Source organism: Mirounga angustirostris, unplaced genomic scaffold, assembly GCF_029215605.1.
Source record: "Mirounga angustirostris isolate CCGP_5_RB_7025 unplaced genomic scaffold, mMirAng1.0.hap1 SCAF_12, whole genome shotgun sequence".
Classification (NCBI taxonomy): Eukaryota; Metazoa; Chordata; class Mammalia; order Carnivora; family Phocidae; genus Mirounga; species Mirounga angustirostris.
The window spans coordinates 100720319-100740275 of NW_026991720.1; the positions used below are offsets into that span (position 1 = coordinate 100720319).

Consider the following 19957-nt stretch of genomic DNA (forward strand, 5'->3'; position numbering starts at 1 on the left):
CCATGATCCAGTCCGCACTCAGCCCCCTGCCTCCCTCTCACGTCCTTGCTGGGAACAGCTCACGCCACCCCCGTCCTTGCCACCTCCAACTGACTTTTCATATCACGGCTCGCAGGTCACTTCCCGAACCCAGCCCAAATCGGGAGTCCTTTATCACCCTTGAGTAGCGCGGTCTGTCCTTCTTTCTGTACTTACCTGTGCTATCGCCTGGTAATACCAGTCTGCCCTTGGAGACCGTGAGCTTGTGGAGGGCGACTTATACCTCTTATCATCGGTCTTGGAATGCTTCTGGGACACGATGGGGCCGACCATGTTTGTTTAGTGGATGACTATCTTCTCAGATGCACTTGGCTCGGGCTCACAGGGCTAAATAAGTGTGCAAAATGATATTCCATGGCATCATTATTAAAATCCTGTTAGAAATGTGCCCCTTTCTCTGATGCTTCCTCCCAACCAGGACTGCCCCCAGGAATCACCTGGAGCGTGACAAATGCAGAGTCCGATTCAGGAGGTCTGGGGCGAGGCTGGGAGTCTGCGTTGACTCAGCTGCCTGGGACTCTCCTCGGGTTCCCTACCCACCTCCAGGCTGCTCCCTCCGCGGGGATGAGGCAGAGGCCTTGTCCAGCTACCTGGCAGGAGAGACCAGGCTGACACTGGCAGTGAAGTGACCCTGAGAACCAGGGCGGCTTGTTTCTAACTCAGAATCTTTTAGGAGGAATCAAACGTTCTGCTTTGGAAGAATCTTGGGCAGAGAGTGGCAACTCCCTTCTGCCCAGGGCGAAAACAGACCCAGTTAGGCAGAACTTGAGTCACAGTGGATCCTAAGCGGGAGGAGTGGGGTGTGCCGGGTTTCTCTTTGAAATTCCCTTTAGGCAGGTACTGTTCGCCCTGCTTCCTGCCAGGGCAGCCGATGGTAAATGAGCATCAATCATGCGGGCAGGTGAGCCAGCATCAGCATGACCACTAACTTCACAGTGTCCGCTGGTCATGGACACCGAGAAAGTGTTTGAGGCACAGAAATAAATAAACAAATAAAAATAAAGCAGAGAGCCCTTTGGACTCTGCTCTGGGGAAGTTAGAGTAGAGAGCTGTGGGGATTTTCCCTTTGCAGGCTGCAGGCTCTGCCTGCCCCGGGCTCCCCCAGCCTGGCTGGGCACCTTTGGAGTTAGGTTTTAATGCAGCCACCTGGACGCCAGCCCTGGAATTTGTACTCACTGCGCCCAGGTGGTGCCAGACGAGCAGCCCATGGCGTCCTGGATGGCCTCGTGTTGAGGGAACAGAGCTTAGCATTCTGCTGCATGTGGATGAGCTCTGGGAAGAAAATCATCAGCTGGTGGCATCCCAGGTGATGTGGGAGCTAGCAAGCACTGCCCTGAAATTTAGACAGGAAATATGGGATGGTTTGAATCGAAAACCATCTGGTGTTCTGCTTGATGACCTTTGAAATGCCAGAGATGTTTTTGTACATATTATTTTGTTTTATAATAAAGTTTCTGCTGGGGCACACCCAGTCTTGTACCTGGAGGGAGCTCAGGGAGGGGGTGCTGCTTGCTCAGTGACTCAGTCCCTGAGGCACGTGGGAATGGCCCTGCTTCTCCCTGACAGTGCAGAGAAGGAGGGTGGGGTTGCCAGCCGGGTCACCTGCCCGGGACGTGCCCAGGAGGGGCCCTGCCCTTTTAACTGTCCACGTGCTCCTTGGTGTGGGACTCCACGGCACCTGCACGGACCTTCTGGAAGGGAGCCACCAGCCTGGGAGCCACCAGGTTGGCAGGGCGGTGACCTTTGAGGACCGAGTGAAGATGATTGGGTCCATGGGAACAGCGGCAGTCCTTCCCTGGTGGAGAAAGCCGGTGGCGCCGTGACCGCTTTACGTGGAGACAGTGCTCGCTTTCAGAGGAGCTTGGGGTGTCTGTCCACCTGGGCGGCTTCAGCTCTCGAACTGGCACTCAGTTACGTCCTCGAAAAGACAAGCCCGAACCCAGGTATTGTGGGTGCTGCTTGGGTGGAGGAGGATTCCAGAGGGCGGCAGAGGAGACCCCATCACTCTCCCGTCATGCACAGAGAAGCTTAATCCAACAACCTGCCCCCACCCTCTGGACCCGCTCCTGTGGGGGTCCCTCCCCTGGGGGGTCCAGCCTCACCCGCCCCCTTTGCTCTAACGGGCCTTGGGCCTCCCTCCACCCTTGGCAGGTCGTGCAGCCGCCTTCTCTTCCCCTAGCGTGCTCAGCAAAAGAAACTCCTTCTGTGCCCGGGGGGCTGAGGGGTCCCCAGGAAGGAGCCCAGTGAGGGACAGAAGACAGACCTGACAGTAAGCCTGCCTTATGCGCTGGAACTGATAAAACTACCAGGATGAACGTCTAATCTTATTAGGATGAAATTATTCTGATCCAGTTGTGATAAAATACACGCGACATGAAATTGAGTATACTAACCATTTCTCAGTGTGTGGTCGGTAGCGTTCGGTACATTCACGTCGTCCTGCAGCCAATTGCCCGAACTCTTCATCTTGCAAAACCAAAACTCTGCTCAACAAAAACTCTGTTAAACTCGTCACACAAAACCTCTCCGTCCCGCCCGCCCCCGACCCCTGGCGCCCTCCATTCCAAGGTCGGTCTCTCTGACGGCTATCGGAACCTCAAGTAAGGGGAATCACCCAGTATTTGCCTTTTTGTCTCTGGCTTATTCACTTAGTATAACAATGTCCTTGAGGTTCCTCCGTATTGTAGCATGCTTCAGAATTTGTTTCCTTTTTAAGGCTGGAGAATATTCCAGAATGTGTACTTGCCACATTTTGCTTATTCATCGGTGATGGGTGCTTGGGTTGCCTCTACCTTTTGACTATTGTGAATAATGCTGCCGTGAACCTGGGGGGATCTTTTCAAGTCTCTGTTTTCAGTTCTTTTGGGTAGAGACAGACATATGCTGTTTTATTGTGCTTGGCTGTGTTGCACTGAACAAATACTGCATTTTTTATCACTGTTAGGTGCGTGGCAACCCTGCATCGAGAAAGTCTGTCGGCGCCATTTTTCCGACAGCATCTGCTAACTTTGTGTCTCTGTATCACATCTTGGTAATTCTCACAGTATTTTAAAATTTCTCATTATATTCGTCCGGGTGGTCTACAATCAGCGATCTTCGATGTTGCTATTGTAATTGTTTTGGGCCACCACAAACCATGCCCATAGAAGACAGTGAACTTCATTGATAAATGTTGTGTGTGTTCTAATTCTCCATAGAGCTGTTCCTCCTATCGCTCCCTCTCCTCGGGCGTCCCTATTCCCTGAGACAAAACAGTGTTGAAATGAGGCCAATTAATAACCCTACAGTAGCCTCTACATGTTCAAGTGAAAGGAAGAGCCACACGTCTCTCAATTTTCATCAAAAGCTAGAAATGATTAAGCTCAGGGACGAAAGCATGTCGAAAGCCAGGACAGGCTGGAAGCAGGATCTCCTGTGACAACCAGTGAACCAAGTTGTGAACACAGAGGAACAGTTATTGAAGGAAATTCAAAGCGCTATTCCAGCGAACACGCAAATGATAAGAAAGCAAAACAGCCTTCTTGCTGATATGGAGGAAGTTTTAAAGGTCTGGAAAAGAGATCAAAGCAGCCACAACATTCCCTTAAGCCAAAGCCCAATCCAGAGCGAGGCCCTGACTCTTCAGTTCTATGGAGGCTGAGAGGTGAGAAGGCTGCAGAAGAAAAGTCTGAGGTTAGCAGAGGTTGGTGCATGAGGTTTAAGGAAAGAAGCATCTCAAGGTGGAGCAGCAGGGGCCTGTGGAGAGGTTACAGCCAGTCATCAGAAGATCTGGCTGAGGGAATTAATGAAGGTGGCTATGCTAATGGATTTCCAGCGTAGACAAAACAGCCATCTATTGGAGACTGATCTAGGACTTCATAGTGAGAGAGAAGTCAGTGTCTGGCTTCTAAGGACAGGCTGATTCTCTCGTTAGGGGCTAATACAGCTGGTGACTGAAGCGATTCCAAAAACTGTAAGGCCCTTAAAATTTGTGCTGAATCTACTCTGCCTGCGTTCTACAAATAAAACCATAAAGCCTGGGTGGTGGCACATCTGTTTACAACACGTTTTACTGGATCTCTTAACCCCACTACTGAGACCTACTGCAGAAAAAAGGGTTCCTTTCAAAATATGACTGCTCATTGACAATGTACCTGGTTTCCCGAGAACTCTGATGGAGATGGACAACGAGATGAATGTTGTTTTCATGCCTGTGACACAACATCCGCTCCATATCCCATGGATCAAGCAGTAATTTTGACTGTCAAGTCTTACTTCATAAGGCCCTAGCTGCCCTAGATTAGTGATTCCTCTGATGCATCTGGGCAAAGTCAATTGAAAACCTTCTGGAAAGGATTCACCACTCTAGATGCCATTAGGAACATTCATGCTTCATGGGAAGAGATCAAAATATCAACATGAGCAGGAAGTTGGAGGAAGGTGATTCCAACCATCATGGATGACTTTGAAAGGTTCAAGACTATATTGGAGGAAGTAACTGAAGACGTAGTAGAAATAGCAAGAGAACTAGAACTAGAAGTGGAGCCTGAAGATGGGACTGATTTGCTGCATCTCAGGATCAAACTTCAGTGGAGAGGGTTGCTTCTTATGGTTGAGCAAAGACCATGGTGGAGAGACTGTGAAGATTGTTGAAGTGACAACAAGGATTTAGAATATTATAGATAAAGCAGCAGTGGTGGGGTTTGAGAGGACTGACTCCAATTTTAGAAGAAGTTCTGTGGGTAAAATGCTATCGAACAGCATCACATGCTATGGAGAAATCATTTATGAAAGCAAGAGACAATCCACGTAGCAAAATTCTGTGTTGTCTTAGTTAAGAAATGGCCACAGCCACTCCATCCTTCAGCCACCACCACCCTGATCAGTCAGCAGCCGTCAGCATTGAGGCAGACCCTCCACCAGCAAAAAGATTATGACGTCCCAATAGCTCAGATGATGGCTAGCATTTCTTAGCAATAAAGTATTTTTATTTTTTTAAGATTTTATTTATTTATTTATTTAGAGAGAGGACACAAGCCGCGGAGAGGCAGAAGGAGAGAGACTCTCAAGCAGACTCTGCTGAGCATGGGACCTGACACAGGGCTTGATCTCACAACCCTGATACCATGACCTGAGCCGAAATCATGAGTTGGACACTTAACCGACTGAGCCACCCCGGTGCCCCTCGTTTGAGTGGTTTATTGTGATAAAGCTGCCACACTGAGGTGCTCTGGAACCAAACCTGCACTATCACCAAGGTATTCCTGGACCCAGAAGAGGAATTATGGGGGTTCCATTTTTATTTTTTTGAGGAACCTCCATACTGTTTTCCATAGTGGTTGCACCCCTTTGCATTCCCGCCAGCAGAGCACGAGCACAAGGGTCCCAATTTCTCCATATCCTTTTTTTTTTTTGGATAGTGGCCATCCTAATCCTAATTACAATAGCGGTAATTTGGGGTTCATATTTTTCCGTGGTTTGGTATACTAGAATTGGAAGTGTCCTACGGCCCAGCCCCCGATGTCCCCAAAGGAACTGAGATCCAGAAAAAAGAAACCCATGCACAGCGTCTTAGATCCTGATGGCTTACCTGGGACACGCAGGATGATGTCCCAAGACTGAGACCCACCAGCCAGCCGAGACTAAGAGAAGGCCAAGGTCCGGCCGAGTGGTGACCACTGTGCCTTGGCTCGCCCCTCCTCCCTCTCCCACCTGCAGACGCGCGGGATCCCGCTGGAGGGCTTGTTGGTGGTTAGCACTGTGGCTGTGCTGGCTTGCAAGTGGGGACCTCGCAGCATTCAGAGAATAAGGTCCTCAGTCGATGGACCTCAGTCCTCTCCCCTGCCCACACTTGCCTCCACTTGGAAATGTCACTGTCATCTCAGACCCAGGCCATCGAAAGCCACCTGGTCATCGCCTCCCAGAGTGTGTCCTCTGTTGACCTGCTTTGAACCTTGTACTGGAGTCAGAGGCTTAGAACCTCAAACATCGTGGGGCGCTCCTCCTGCTCTCGTGGACCCATCAGTCTTCCTCCCACGATCGCACTGTCCGTGCACCCTCCCCGTGGGCTACCCCCCTCTCATTCAGGCTGCATGTCCTGTTTGTGCTCACTGCTCTGGCTGCCCCATCAGGGCTCCCCTCACACGCCTTCCAGCAGTTTCTCCCGCACTGGTTCTCACAGATGATCTGGGATCCCCACTGGCTATGGATTACTTAGCTCCTTGGCCTGTTTCCCAACCAGACCCTGTTTCCTGCAGCAGCTGGGCCTCTCCCCTTGAACAAAACAGACACGAAACCACCTTCTGCTTCCCTCCCCTTTCTCAGTGGCCTTGAAAAAGATAATCCCCAGATATTTGTGGGACGCCGTTATTCGGAACCACCTGCTCATGGGTTCCCCAACCAGCAAAATGAGAGCAGTAGATCTTCGCCCTTAGATTACAAGGATTCAAATGAGACAGAGTAGGGCGGAGAAACCTAAGCACTCCGGTGCGCTGACTAGACACAGCCCGTAATGCTGTCTTCTTCTAGGATGTGCATTACCATTTTGTTTTCCTCCCCCCCGCCCCCCACTGCATACTTTTCCCCAGCTAGGACCATTTTGTTTTCCTCCCCCCCGCCCCCCACTGCATACTTTTCCCCAGCTAGGACTTTTTCCCTCCATTCCTCTCCTTCTCTCGCAGCTAGGACTTTTTCCCTCCATTCCTCTCCTTCTCTCGCAGCTCCAAATTCTGGCCGTTCTCCGGCCAGAGAAATCTATGCAGATTTCTTCAGGATCATTCTTTTTCTTTTAAAGATTTTATTTTATTTATTTGAGAGAGAGAAAGAGCATGAGAGGGGGAGGGTCAGAGGGAGAAGCAGACTCCCTGCCGAGCAGGGAGCCCGATGCAGGACTTGATCCTGGGACTCCAAGATCATGACCTGAGCCGAAGGCAGACGCTTTACCGACTGAGCCACCCAGGCGCCCCTCAGTTGAAGGTCTTAAGAGAAAAAGACCCCCAAAGACTAAAAAATTCTGCCTCCAAGCAGCCTTCAGACTTGAGCTACAATAGCTATGGGCAATAGAAGCTGTTTTTATTCAATTAACAATTGATTTTAAACAACATTCCCTTCTCTTTAGATATCTTTTTAAAGATTTTATTTATTTATTTGAGGCAGAGAGAGAGAGAGCTCACACAGAGGGAGAGAGAGAGGGATTGGCAGGTGGAGGGAGAAGCAGGCTCCCCGCTGAGCAGGGAGCCCGATGCAGGACTCGATCCTGGGACTCCAGGATCATGACCTGAGCCAAAGGCAATCACTTAACAAACTGAGCCACCCAGGTGCCCTCTTCAGGATCATTCTTGCCTCAGGATTTTCTAAGTCTGCTCTGCACCTTGAAGCTGAGACCCTATGTGGTTTTCACCTTCACCAGGGTCATCGCCATCAGTAGGTGTTTGTAAATACCTGTAGATATGAAGGGCAGTGCACTACATATTGAGAATATAAACAGCCTTAATAAGGCATCTGCTGTTGGGATGCCTGGGTGGTTCCATCAGTTAAGCATCTGATTTCAGCTCAGGTCATGATCCCGGGGTCCTAGGATCGAGCCCCACATTGGGCTCCCTGCTCAGCAGGGAGTCTGCTTCTCCCATCTCCCCTTGCTCATGTGCTTGCTCTCTCTCTCAAATAAATAAATAAGATCTTTAAAAAAATCAAAACATCTGCTGTCCTCCAGAGATGTTAAATTAAGTTGAAGACATGAGGCACCAGAGTTGCCACGTTGGGGAAGTCGATAGCAGCGGGGGTGGCTGCATGTGTCCAGTGTCTCGGGCTGGCGTGGAGCGGCTTTCTCCCCCTGGGGTCTGTGTGCTCACAGACACACCACTTCTGAAGTTTGGCCTTGACTTCGTCTACACCTCAGGCACCATTTTTGGCATGGACTGAAATTTCCCAAGTGCACCCCTCAAAATATGCAGATATTATTCAGTGAAAAATAAAAACACTTGGGGCACCTGGGTGGCTCAGTCGTTAAGCGTCTGCCTTCGGCTCAGGTCATGATCCCGGGGTCCTGGGATCGAGCCCCGCATCGGGCTCCCTGCTCAGCGGGAAGCCTGCTTCTCCCTCTCCCACTCCCCCTGCCCGTGTTCCCTCTGTCGCTGTCTCTCTCTCTCTCTCTGTCAAATAAATAAAATATTAAAAAAAAAAAGAAAAAAACACAAATTCACAAATTTATCGACATACATCTTCATAATCTGTCAGTTGCTTTCGTCAAATGATACAGAAATCGCAACTAAAACCCCATGCCATTTTGATGTTAAGGAGGCTCTGTTCTAGAGAAATGTTGCAATCCGTTAACATAACCACGTCTCCGGGAATGCAGATTCGATTGGTCCATGCTGGGACTTGGGCACTTGGTTAAGCTTCTCATGTGCTTCCTGAGTGTAGCTGGGAGGGGAGCACTGGTCTCAGCCTGTGTCCTTAGGCCCAGAGCATCCGGAGGCTTCTCAGAAGACGTGGTTTTGAGCTGTGTTTTCAAGAGAGCAAAGCATACGAGGCAGGGTGTACGATGTGGCAGAGGCAAGGGGGCATGATTGTGGGTTTTCCAGGAGCAGGGAGCATTAGACCCATTGCCAGGTGACTGGGGGAAGAGTAGGGGTGGGTTCAGGATGGAGGGTCAGGGGACAGCCCTGACTTTCAGGCTGTGCCAGTGCTTTGGATTTTAGCTACAGCCCTGCAGGGGACAGGTATGTGAGAGCATTGAGTCCAAATGGAAGCACACACCCGGTTTTTGCTATGAAGGAGTTGAGGGCTTTACCGGATCTTACCGGAGCCAGAAATTTATGTTGCTGTGTGAAATGTTCCAGTTTTATCAGTGTTGGCTAGCTTCAGTGTGCATGCACAAGCATGTACAAGCATGCACGCATGCACACGTGCATACCCACGTAACACTGTGCTGGACAGAAGCTCCCCTGGGTGTCCTCACAGCCTGCAGGGCTGTCACTCTTGCATGGGGGGTGGGGTCAGGGTACACCGTGCGGAGTAAGGTGTGAGAAGATGCACAGCCCTCTGTGGTCAGTGCTCATCTCCTGCGTTTGGAGTGAGGGAATCCCGAGAGGCAACAGGATCCACTGGCGGAGTCTAGATGGTAGGAGGACGCTGCACGTGGGCAGATGTCAGTGATGAGAGCTGGGGCAGGTGGCTAGCTGGGGAGACTGTTCATGTGGGAAAAATTGCGGGGACTGGCAATTTCTTACGCCTCCCTCCCCGCTTCTGCTCCCATGGTCATGCTGGCTGAAAGAATAAATGCGTCAGGAGCTGCTTCTGTTTGACTCAGAAGGAGTTCAAGCCAGGTTTATTAGTATCCGGAAATAAAGAGAGAGCTCCCTGGGCAAATGTATTCATTTCCCCAAAATGATAAAAATAAACACTTTTTTTCCCCAATGAAAACATCTTTGGGAGGTAACGTGAATAGCAAGTGGGCTGCTGGGGGCCTGAGCATCTAGCCCCGAACCCAAGACTGACTAGTGAAGGACTCTGTAACCTACTTCTCCGGGACTCGACTTCCTCATCTGTAAAATGGGGTGACATCCATTCTTCATAACAGGCTGGAGAATTCAGTGCTTAAAATCATTCAGGTTTATTGCTAGCTCTGCCACTTTCTAGTCTTACCAAGATGTGCCCACACTCTTTGCCTATAAATAGTTAGTACCTCCTCAGAGTGTCATCGGGAGGGTAGGTGAATTAATAATATAAAGCCCTTCCACCCACATGCTATATGCCAACTACTTCATTTTCATTTCTGTAAGTTAAAAAATTAGTATGTAAGGGGTAAGAATAGTCACAAATGATAAAAATTATGACACAGATGTAAGGTTTTTACCAAGAAAAAAGGGAATTAATTTATGTCTACGCATCACAGTAGAGGAGGAGACTGGAATGTCATTCTGATCCAAATCTTTGTGTTAACCAGTGACATGAATGGCAGAAGCTTGTGCCCAGCTCGGAATCCCATTTACTATTTTCCCCCCAATTTTAAGCAACCTCTTTTGTTTTACAAGTAATTCATATATAGGTGATATTATAGAAAAAGTAGGAAATGCGTAGAAATGAAAATATCTAAATGTCATAATACACATAACCCGGAGATTCTTTAGTGTGTCTTTCTACATTGTTTATGATCTATTGCAACAATGCCTAATTCTCTTAAAAATGGAATTTTCTAAAATAATATTTGTTTTCTAAAAAAAAACTTAAATCAAGTATTTTGGCACATCAAATTTTGTACTTTTAGAGTGTATTTAACTAGTACCAGTATAGCATTGTTTTAAAGTACCATAGCTTTTTGAAATTGTCTCTTATTGACCTGTGGTTCGATTATTTTATGTTTGTTTGCCATTGTAAATTATGTCATACTGAGCACCTTTGAACCTCCCATGGTGCAATAATTGAGGGATTATTTCTTTGGGACCAATTTCTAGAAATGGAATTACCGTGCCTGATACTTTGGGCCAGAGTGCCCCCAAGAAGATTGCTCTGCAGGAGGATTTAAGCTCGTTAGCTCTTTGTGGATCAGCAGAGCATGGCAGGAGGTGGGGGGGGTGGCAAGGTGGGCAGGAGAAGCCCCTGGGAGTCGGGCACATCTGCTCTCCATCCCAGCTCCAACACCAATAACCATGGGCCTTCAAGGTTGCTACGAATCTCTTGGATGTGCAATTTTCTCAGCTGCCAAATAGTTGGAGCATTGAATGAGGTGAGCTTCCTAAAGTTATTATTAGCAGAGGCCCTGGTGCTGAGTAAATACTAGCTATTGTAAAATACCTAGGGCCTCTGTAAAATAAGGTCCTTATGTACACATAAATGTCTCTATATGTACATATATATATACACATATGTATGCATACATGTAGACAGAGACATACCTTTATATAAAATAAAATACATATGTCAAGTAAGGCCATTTGCCTTCCTGAATAATCTGGAGGAGACAAGACTTTCTCAAAATGTTCTTGTTCCTCGTCATATGGTTTCACTTATTTGTGGAATATAAGGAATAGCATGGGGGACATTAGGAGAAGGAAGGAGAAAATGACGGGGGGGAAATCAGAGTGGGAGATGAACGCCCAATGTGCACAGCAGACAGAAGCTTCCCCGGGATGTGTCCCCTGGCCCTCCACATGAGAGACGACGGACTCTGAAAAACAAACTGAGGGCTCTAGAGGGGAGGGGGGTGGGAGGGTGGGTTAGCCTGGTGATGGGTATTAAAGAGGGCACGTTCTGCATGGAGCACTGGGTGTTATGCACAAACAATGAATCGTGGAACACTGCATCAAAAACTAATGATGTATTGTACGGTGACTAACACAACATGATAAAATAAAATTAGAGTAAAAAATAAAATTAATTAAAAAATTTCTTAAAAATGTTCATGTTTCTCAGATGGGGTGACTTGCTGTCATATGTTTATAAATCTCCTGCAAAGTGAACTGAGAATTCAAAGCATAGCCAGGAATAAGGTGACAGTATTATCACTCGTGTCCCTCGCCGCCCAGCAGCCACCTGCATACACAGTGGCCTTTGGGTGGGCGTTGGTCAGATGGGCTTTCTGGCTAATTTAGTACATCCTGATGCTGCCATAACACGTTCCCAACATCATGGATCTGTGGATTCCAGAGCCTCAGCTGGTCATGGTCATGGATCGAAGCTGGAGTGAAGCAGACCATTGGTGGAGTCCACATAACTAGGTGGCCACTCAGTGGCTCAGAAAGGGCTGGTCCACGCAAACTCTGCTGCACCAACCCCTCCTTGATCTGTATAAATTATGACCATGCCACTCGCTGGTGGTAAACCCATTTTTTGGCTGATCCTTTCTTTTCAGTCACGCTTCTTTTCAAGCACACTTCTTTTCAAGCATGCTTCTTCTGTTCTTCTTAATTGTCCCCTTTCTGTTAGTATTGAGGAGTGTGCCAATTTTTGGGATTTTAAAAAGGGTTATGTACCTCAGAAGGCTGTTCTGAGGAGGGAGAAATACTTATCAGAATGGTTTGTCATGAGGGCAAGTCCTAGAAACCTGCTGGATGCTCATGGGTGATGGTATTAAGGTCATAGTTGGAAGCTGTCGCCTCATTCAGTCCTTCTGTGCTGTCACTGTTTAAGGAGGAAGATGAAGGCTCGTGCCCCCCCTCCTCCTGGAAAACCGACCACGCCCAATGTGCACAGCAGACAGAAGCTTCCCCGGGATGTGTCCCCTGGCCCTCCACAGAACCTGCTGCACATGAAGGAGAACTTGAGGAACAGCATGGTGGCGGTCACCGTGGTTCTGCCCAGTGGGCTGGAGAAGAAGAGCGTGGTCAATGGCAGGTAAGGGTCCGGGCACCTCAGGGAGGGGTCACTGCCACCCATTCTCGGGTCCAAGGAGAACTGAAAAGTGGATCGTGCTGGGTTGCGCTTGCTCCCTTGTCAGGTCAGACATGGGGTCTCAGGGGTACAGAGCTGGGTCTAGGTGACAATCCAAAGTGGCTCACCTGGATGACCATTGGCTAAGTGGCCCCTCCCCAGCTCGCCATCATCCTGAGGGAGCAGGGACTGCTGAGCTCAGTCCCCGTAGAGGGTGAGCTCGGAGGAAGGGCGGGGGTCACAGGCCCATGTGCATCTCCAAGTAGGGGGCCAGCTCCAGAGCCCGCACCAGCATCCTTGGCGCCAAAGCGATGCAGCGGGGCAGCCTCCCGAGTTGACCCTTCCAGTGTCCACTGACAGGCTGGCCCACAGACATGTAGACACAGTCAGCAAACAGTTTCCCAAATGCAGCTTCTGGTGCATGTTTACACTGACAGCTAAACCCCGACCCAACCAGTTTCCAGCCCCAAGATGCCCACCAGCATCCTTTCTCAGATCTGCACTGCCCGGGAATGTGCCTGAGGTTAGGGTCATGTGCCCCTTCCTCTGCCCACGTCAGCCTCACCGGAAACACTGGCAAAGCCTCCTGCGATCATAGTATTGAGAATTTTATTACCAATAGAATTTCTGATTTTTTTTTCAAGACACATCATCACGTTGTTTGATCGATTTTGTGCCACAACTGTTGTTCCTGATAACTTGATCTATGGGAACATATTTTCACAGAGTCACAAGAAACAGAACATTAAATCTCAGCACTTAAACAGTTTTTATGAAAGAGTATGATGAAGTGACCAACTATGGAAACGTTCCAGCATAAAAATATGTCTAATTCTGAGGCAGGAGTGAATAGAAGTTGTATTTCTCACAAAACGAGAATAAAAGATGATAGGACATATTTCACTCGTAAAAAGCAGTTTGCTCCAATATTTTTTAAAATGGGTAATGGTGGAAATCACATCACCATGGGTGTTTTTATTCTGGTGGTTGCACTGAAGAGAGTGATGGAACTCTTTTGTTTTAAAATATCAGGATTTGGATTCTCCCTGAAATTCTATGCTTTGCATCTGTTTAAACTCTATCATGAAAATTCTAGATGGCCACTTAATGCACAAAGGAGAGCACACATCTTACAGATCATTCCACGGGGTACGCGAACAAGGGGAAGAAGCTTGCTGCAGGCCTCGCTGCACAGCTGGGGGCGGAGCTGATGAGTTGTGGGGTACGGCATCTCCTCCCCGCCAGATGATGCCAACCCGTTTCCCAGGGTGGAGCCACCCACCCACCCAGTGTGGGGCTTGCCCCTTGGGGGGGGCTCCTGTAGCTGGGGTCCCAGCCGCAGGGCTCCCGTGGAAGCAGTTGAACTTGGTCTACCCTGGATCCACGAGGGAGGCACCCCAGGCTGCAACCTCGCGGCTCCCAGAAGCCCATGGCTCTGTGGCGGTTGCTGTAGGCAGAGCTTCCAGGGGTCGTGATGTGCAAGTGACGAGAGTCTCTGGTCTCTTTGTTTTACGGAGTAGCCCTTGTTCTAAGCACGTTTTTTCCAACAAACTTTGTCTGGAGAAGCATGCCATGTTACTACAGGTTTACAAACTACTTTAATACGTGTGTGAAGTTTGATCAGTGAATGTATTATGGTTTAGTCACCATTCCTATATTTTCAATCCAGTTTTTAAAAATATTTATTTGAGAGAGAGTGCATGCGCACAAGCAGGGGGAGAGACAGAGGCAGAGGGAGAAGCAGGCTTTCCGCTGAGCAGGGAGCCCGACGTGGGACTCGATCCCGGGACCCTGGGACCATGACCTGAGCCGAAGGCAGACGCTTCACCGACTGAGCCACCCAGGTGCTCCCTACCCAATTTAGTTATACTTAAACATACTATTTTATTGAGGTCTGATTAACAGTAAAAACAGTACATGTTAACTGTGCCCTACTCGACAAGTCCAGCTCAGTGCACTCCCAAGAGACTACTGCCACTCTCAAGCTAGTTACATAGTTTGTAGAAAAATGGCCTGGTGGGTCCTGTCTTAACACGCTGATACCTGGGTCCGGTTATCCAAATGCATGCAGAGAGACAGAATACCTGCCTGACAAGTGCAGGTTTGAGAACCATTTCCAAACTGAACCCTTTCTTAAATTATATCTTTTTAAAATTTGTTTCTTTACAGAGTAGAAGCTACCACTTTGTAGCATGGCAGTGTAACAATGAGAAAACACGCAGCCTTAAAGATCAAGCATTAAAAAAGTTCCCTCTTCTCCAGCAGTAAATTATAATCCCTCTCCCGAGCTTCCTGCAGGATTAAGTGAGTCAGGGCAGTAGCCTGTGCGCTTGCTTAACTGGGACCTTGGCATCTTGGCTGGTGCTGATTCAGCAGCTGCTTGCCTGGGGATTTGGTTTTATGTGTCATGCTCTTTAATAATACCAGAGCGGGCTGAAGTCCAGTTCCCGACCCTTGCTTAAAATAGATCTACTAATTGTTAATAAATGTGGTTTCTCTCTTCTGTTTTATTAGAGAACATGCCCAGCTTTTAATGGGACGAGCAAGCAGTTGATAATTTATAATCAGCCCCTTAACCATGCTTTTTCCTGAATGAAAGATTCTCCGAGAGGAGACATTAGCAATTGCAGTCTGATGATTGCATTCTGCATATGACTGACTGTTTTTTTTTCTTTTTTAAAGCTTCCTTTCGATTTGGAAACTTAAATAAAAGCCCCAGTCTGTTCTTACAGAGATTAGGACATGAGAATCCGTGTTCTGGGCCATTCTTTTTTTTTTTTTTTTTTTTTAAGATTTATGTATTTACCTTAGAGGGAGCAGGGGGAGGGGCAGAGGGGGAGGGAGAGAGAGAATCTCAGACTCCCCACTGAGCACGGAGCCCAATGCAGAGCTCGATCTCAGGATCCTGAGATCACGACCTGAGCCAAAATCAAGAGTCCGATTGAGCCACCCAAGGCACCCCCATATTCTGGGCCATTCGTAAGGGAAATGCTCTGGCATATTAGGAATGGTGTTGCCAGCACTGCATAGGGATGGTGGGAGGAGGCCACCAATTCCATCACATTAATTGGGGCACACTTAAAGAGAAGATCTTTGAAAAGACAATGCCCTTAGGGGTGCCTGGGGGGCTCAGTCGTTAAGCATCTGCCTTCGGCTCAGGTCATGATCCCGGGGTCCTGGGATCGAGCCCCATATCGGGCTCCCTGCTCTGCAGGGAGTCTGCTTCTCCCTCTACCTCTGTTTCTCCCCCCACTTGTGCTCTCGCTCTCTCTCGAATGAATAAATAAAAAATCTTAAAAAAAAGAGAGAGAGACAATGCCCTTAGGCAAAAGAGAGCTTCATAAACCGTGTCAATCTCTAGAGTGTTGGGGCTGTTTTGATGCATAGTCAGTTCCATGTTAGTACACATACCCAAGGGGCCCGGGGCAGGAAAAGGCAAACATTCCCTTTGCGGAATACAGGAAATCTCCCTCGGTGTTCATTCCTGTGATTCTTCAAGACAGACACACTTACGACTGTGCAGGATTTGTTTAGGTCCCGATGCTTATAAAATAGCCCAGGCTCTCATAACATGGGTATTGGGTCTGCACGTTCCTTCTGGAGAGAGCTCACCTGCTCCAGGATGGAGTGGAGGGAGGCTGCGAGTTCTCCTCAGCTCTGGGGGTGTCCTTCATCCGCCCTCCCCCTCGAGGTGTTGGTGAAGCCTCTTGCTTATTATGGCTCCCAGAGCTGAACGGAGCCTGCTCTTCTCTGGCACTCAGCGAGTTAAGGAGTTGATGTTAGAAAAGGCATTTTTGGTGCTGGGGAGTCAGCCAGGAGAAGACAGTTCTCTAAATAACTGGCTGACAGGTTGCTTTGGTTTAATTTGATTTACATTTTTGTTTGAAGATTATCTTTTTTTAGAAGACTTCATTTTTTTTAGAGCAGTGTCAGTGCCCTAGCAAAAATGAGAGGAAAGTACAGAGACTTCCCACATACCTTCCCCCCTCACCCACGATCTCCCCATTATCAACATCCCCGGCAGAGAGGGGTGCCCGTTACAATCCGTGAACCTGCACAGACGTATCGTCATCACCTGGAGCCCATTGGTGACATCAGGCTCCACTCTTCGTGTTGTATGTGCTGTGGGTTTGGACATACATACAATGATGTGTGTCCACCACGGGAGTACCTCACAGAGGAGTTTCACTGCCCTGAAATCCTCTCAGAAAAAAATGCCCGGGACATGCAGCCCGCTCTGGTCACTGTGGCTAGAAGTAGATCTCATTGAACCGTATTTCCCATCAGCCTTGGTAACGTGTTTGACCATCCAGGTCCTAGCTCGCTGCTTTTAGTGACCACCTCCCTGAAATGCTTCTGCCCTATGAAGGCTTCTTCCCTTGCTTGTTTGGGTGAAACCTAAGAGCAGCTGAAGGATGAGAGTGACAGAATGTCTGTCACGTGCAGACTATGATCATCAGACTCCAGGTACTACTGGATTTCCTTCCCGAGGATCTTTGCTGTGAGCAAATAGCATGGTGATGGGGCAGCCACAGGTTATAACCTGTGTGCTGTTCCCATGAGAAGGTGTGTTCTTTGCTAAACCCACTATTTAGTAGCTCACAGCAGGTGCCATTCCTGGTTGGGATTTGGTGTGATACCCATCATAGAGAGGGGAACTCTCATTTTGTGGGATCCTAATATACAAGAAAGAAAGAAAGGGAAAAAAAGAAGGAGAGAGGAAGGAAGGAAGGGGGAGGCGGAAAGGGAAAGGAAAAAGAAAAGGAAATGGAAAGGGAGGAAGAAAGAAAAGGAAGGAAGGGAAAGAAGGTAAGGGAAGGTAGGAAGGGAGAGGGAGGGAGGGAAGGGGAGGGGGAAAGGGAAAGGAAATGGAAAGGGAGGAAGAAAGAAAAGGAAGGAAGGGAAGGAAGGCAGGGAGGGAGGGAAGGGGGAGGGGGAAAGGGAAAGGAAAAAGAAAAGGAAATAGAAAGGAAAGACGAAAGAAAAAGAAGGAAGGGCAAGGAGGAAGCAAGGGAGGGAGGGAGGGGGGAGGGGGAAAGGGAAAAGAAAAGGAAATGGAAAGGGAGGAAGAAAGAAAAGGAAGGAAGGGAAGGAAGGCAGGGAGGGAGGGAAGGGGGAGGGGGAAAGGGAAAGGAAAAAGAAAAGGAAATAGAAAGGAAAGACGAAAGAAAAAGAAGGAAGGGCAGGGAGGAAGCAAGGGAGGGAGGGAGCGGGGAGGGGGAAAGGGAAAAGAAAAGGAAATGGAAAGGGAGGAAGAAAGAAAAGGAAGGAAGGGAAAGAAGGTAAGGGAAGGTAGGAAGGGAGGGAGGGAGGGAAGGGGAGGGGGAAAGGGAAAGGAAATGGAAAGGGAGGAAGAAAGAAAAGGAAGGAAGAGAAGGAAGGCAGGGAGGGAGGGAAGGGGGAGGGGGAAAGGGAAAGGAAAAAGAAAAGGAAATAGAAAGGAAAGACGAAAGAAAAAGAAGGAAGGGCAGGGAGGAAGCAAGGGAGGGAGGGAGGGGGGAGGGGGAAAGGGAAAAGAAAAGGAAATGGAAAGGGAGGAAGAGAGAAAAGGAAGGGAAGGAAGGAAGGAAGGAAGAAAAAAGAGAAAAGAAAAAAGAAAAGGAGGAAAATAGTCATTCATTCATTGAGCAAAATACATACCTAACACCTAACTTTTCTGAATCAACTGGGAGGAAGACATCCCAGCGAACAGCAGAAGGAAATAAATCTCATTTACAAGATGACCATTTTGTGCAAGATATGGGGAATTCAGTGCTACTGGAACATGGATGGAGAAGGGGATTTACAAGGGCCTGGATGGGGTGGTGGCTGTGTGCTAATGAGTCCCCTGTGGGTCATTCCTGAGCTCCCCGGGTCTCAATCAAAGGCCACCAGGGACACAAGGCTCTGTTCCAGTGCCAGGCAAGTCATAAGGAAACTGACTCACCAGAACATTAATTTTCCTCAAATGTAGGAGACAGTGTTCTTCTATTAAAAATAGCGTCCGGGATGCCTGGGTGGCTCAGTCTGTTAAGTGTCCAACTCTTGATTTTGGCTCAGGTCGTGATCCCAGGGTCCTGAGATGGAGCCCCGCCTCGGACTCCATGCTCAGCGTGGAGTCTGCTTGAGATTCTCTCTTCCTCTCTCTCTGCCCCTCCCCCTTCTCTAAAATAAATAAATCTTTAAAAAATAATAGCATCCAAATGGCACATGCACATTTAAAATAAACACTAACCTAACTTTAAAGGTAGTTGGGCTGTGTACCAGCTCCCCCAAAAAGGCACATTGACTCACCTGCCAAGTGCGAAGCACACAGCAAAGGTCTGCTTGTGTATGACCTGGACACAGGAGGCACCAGACTCTGAAGATAAAGGTCAAACATGACGTGGTCAAAGTTAAGAGAGAGCACAAGTTACCATGGTAGGAATCTGTCTAACCAGTATGCACTTCATGTTGATATCACCTGTCCACACCTGTCCAGGTAACAGCTCATGACATCACGCATAGCCAGAAAAACTGTCCGGCTCCCAACCTCTGCACATTTCTCTCTAGGACTAGATGCTCCAGCTGGCATTGCCTTCTGAGCAGTTTGAAAAGCTGAATGCCTTAGACTTCTCTAAGTCTTAGTCTCTCCAGTTGGCATAACCCCAGTCTCTCCTAGATCACATACTGTGAGGACTTTTGCAGACTGTGGTGGCTGTCTGGCCCCAAGAGGCATTTGGGTTTTGTGAGGGAGAGCCATCGGGATTTGGGGATTTGGGGATTTGGTGCCATCATCCTGATGACTCAGCTTCTGACTTGTACGTGGGATGAAAGTACCCCTGGTCATTTTGCTGCTCTCTGGTTCCGTCTGGCCTCACTTGACACCTGAGGACCCACCCAAGCTTCCCTAAGACCAGATTCTTGTCGGTGACTCTAGCCTTGAACCTAGACCCCTGCCTCTGACCCACAGACTTCTCTGCCTGTGGCTTCTTCCATCTCCTGGTCTCTCCATTGTCCTTCGGGTGTTCTGCCTGTGCGTTCCTTCACACCTGACCTCATCCATAGGGGCCGCCTCTCGGATGGCCCTGCTTACATCTTGCCTTATCCTGCCTCTCTGATGTCACACAAAGCTGCAAGACTGCACTTTTTCCCAGTACTTGCTCTGACTTGGTAGCCAGATTTTGCCTTACTCATGGCTTGGGGAAACCTCTTGGCCTTGGTTCCACACACGAAACTAAGCTACGTTCAACCAGTTTAGGATTTGACTGTACATGCAAATTAAGTGTGTTCATTTTAACATCATGTCCAGAAGTGGTTACCTTTTTTTAAAAGAAGATTTTATTTATTTATTCCAGAGAGAGAGAACAAGAGAGAAAGAGCGAGCAGGGGGAGGAGCAGAGGGAGAGGGACAAGCAGACTCTGCGCTGAGCAAGGCGCTCGATCCCAGGACCCTGAGATCATGACCTGAGCCAAAATCAAGAGTGAGACACTTAACCAGCTGAGCCACCCAGAGGCCCCCAGAACTAGCTACCTTAATGTAACTTGTAAACTCAGCATTGAGGGACCCATTTATCTAATCAACACATTTGTACTAAATGCTCATTTCATG

The 19957-nt window shown here is 48.5% G+C and overlaps 1 protein-coding gene across 2 annotated transcripts in view; it reads left to right on the forward strand.

Moving 5' to 3' along the window:
- The window catches only part of COBL (cordon-bleu WH2 repeat protein), a 279617-nt gene that overhangs the window by 91776 nt on the left and 167884 nt on the right, over positions 1-19957 (forward strand). For both annotated transcript variants that reach the window (XM_064575461.1, XM_064575462.1), the window contains exon 2: positions 12148-12351. In XM_064575461.1, the coding sequence (XP_064431531.1) occupies positions 12148-12351 (204 nt within the window). The remainder of the gene's footprint in view (positions 1-12147; positions 12352-19957) is intronic.